Below are 1751 nucleotides of genomic sequence, written 5' to 3'. Positions count from 1 at the left end.
ATGTGTGAAGAAGGGTGTAACGATAGAGTTATCTACTCTTCTGGGAGAGAACCCTGGTTCAATCTGAACTCAACATGGTATGACCCAGCTGGATCCTGGTTGGACAACCGCCGCAAACCATTTCGCTATGTTGTAAACACAGCCTGTGTCACCGGTTGCAACCGCAGGGATGATGTACCAAGAAGAGGAGGCCACAATTACCGATGCTACGGCTATCGGAGCTCCACCTGTAGACAAGGGGGAAACCCAAGAGTGACCTGCTGTGTCCACAATCCTTCGGGAGGACCCCGTGATTACTGGGGGCGTCCAATAGGTGATTCGTGCGATGGAAATACAGGGGGGCACTATTCTAATGAAGAGTCGTTCTGCTGTGGATCCGGTGGTGGATCTGCTGGTGGATGCGGAGGTGGATCTGCTGGTGGATGCGGAGGTGGGCAAGGAGGGGCATGTGCCCAGCCAGTTGCTTCATCAGGAGGATGTGGAGGAGGACGAGGAGTGTGCTCTGAGCCTGGATGTGGAAGAGGACGAGCAGTATGCGCAGAACCTGGATGTGGGAGATCTTCAAGAGGGCTGCAAACCTCTGGGGGAGCAGGGTGTGCTGGGTCTTCAGGAGGATGTGGAGGAGGACGAGGAGTGTGTTCTGAGCCTGGATGTGGAAGAGGACGAGCAGTATGCGCAGAACCTGGATGTGGGAGATCTTCAAGAGGGCTGCAAACCTCTGGGGGAGCAGGGTGTGCTAGGTCTTCAGGAGGATGTGGAGGAGGACGAGGAGTGTGTTCTGAGCCTGGATGCGGAAGGTCTTCAAGACGGCCGCAAACCTCTGGGGGCTCAGTGTGTTCCGAGTCCAGCGTTAGATCTTCAGGAAGATGTGGAAGAGGAAGAGGAGTATGTTTTGAGCCGGGATGCGGAGGAGGAAGAGGAGTATGTTCTGAGCCGGGATGCCGCTCATAGGAGAGTATGTGCTGAGCCAAGGGGTTCATCTTCCGGTGGATGGAGGAGGATGTGTTCCAATGATGAGCTCATCATCTACACAGAAGGTTCTTCCTTCCAGATGGTGAGAGGGAAGCAAGCTGCAGGTGCCATCCTAGACTGACTGATGGTACCGATACCAAACCACATACATAGCCCTTTCCATCAATGTGAAGACATTCTAAATTTGAAAACATCCTGAAAATGATGTACCGTTTATCACTCCATCAACCCCTGAGTGATTCTGAAAACCTAGAGACTGTGTCCACTGCAGAGAAGTGTGAATGTTTCTTAGTGGACCATATCTGGACCATTGGTGCCTGAACATTATCTGCCTGCAATGAAGTTCTGTGCTTTTCCTGTTTTTCTTGGCATCAATAAAATTCTGTTGATTGGCTAAAGTCGTGTTCTTCTGATGATTGGGTGCAGTCAGTGGCTGCCCTGCTAGTACCTTCTTTGTGGCCTGGGAAGATGGGTGTGGCTAGGGATTGATGTAAGTCAGAAAATAAACTGTTATATCAAAAGGGGGGGGGAAGTTATGTAAAATCATGTCGAAATATTTTTTGCTCTACATCACCATCTGGTGTCTCATGTTTATAATGCATTGAAAACGCTGCATTCTGAATAATGTAGCTGAGTCCAATGTCTCTTGCTTGCCACCACTAATTGCTCTTGATGCATCCCAACAATTCATTGCCCAATTCATATGTTACAATGGTGACATCTTGTGCAACTGATAATTGTCATGTTGCTAAGGAGTAACTCATACTTACTATGTACGC

General features: G+C 49.6%; 1 protein-coding gene across 1 annotated transcript; it reads left to right on the top strand.

Moving 5' to 3' along the window:
• LOC128403996 (keratin-associated protein 5-5-like) lies at positions 1 to 1135 on the top strand. Its single transcript, XM_053369232.1, has 2 exons — positions 1 to 797; positions 876 to 1135. Exons 1-2 carry the CDS (start codon positions 1 to 3, stop codon positions 949 to 951), a joined length of 873 nt encoding a protein of 290 aa, XP_053225207.1. The 3' UTR covers positions 952 to 1135.
• Positions 1136 to 1751: the final 616 nt, after the last annotated feature.

The sequence above is a fragment of the Podarcis raffonei genome, chromosome 16 (assembly GCF_027172205.1).
Source record: "Podarcis raffonei isolate rPodRaf1 chromosome 16, rPodRaf1.pri, whole genome shotgun sequence".
In the NCBI taxonomy this organism is placed as follows: Eukaryota; Metazoa; Chordata; class Lepidosauria; order Squamata; family Lacertidae; genus Podarcis; species Podarcis raffonei.
The sequence above is the reverse complement of the archived record's forward strand: the minus strand, read 5'-3'. Positions and strand labels throughout refer to the sequence as shown.

Bases quoted from the DNA above. Each gene is read 5' to 3' on its own strand.
- LOC128403996 (XM_053369232.1), top strand. From the start codon at position 1: ATGTGTGAAGAAGGGTGTAACGATAGAGTTATCTACTCTTCTGGGAGA. The intron at 798-875 runs GTCTTCAAGACG...AAGATGTGGAAG, and splicing joins TCTGAGCCTGGATGCGGAAG to AGGAAGAGGAGTATGTTTTG.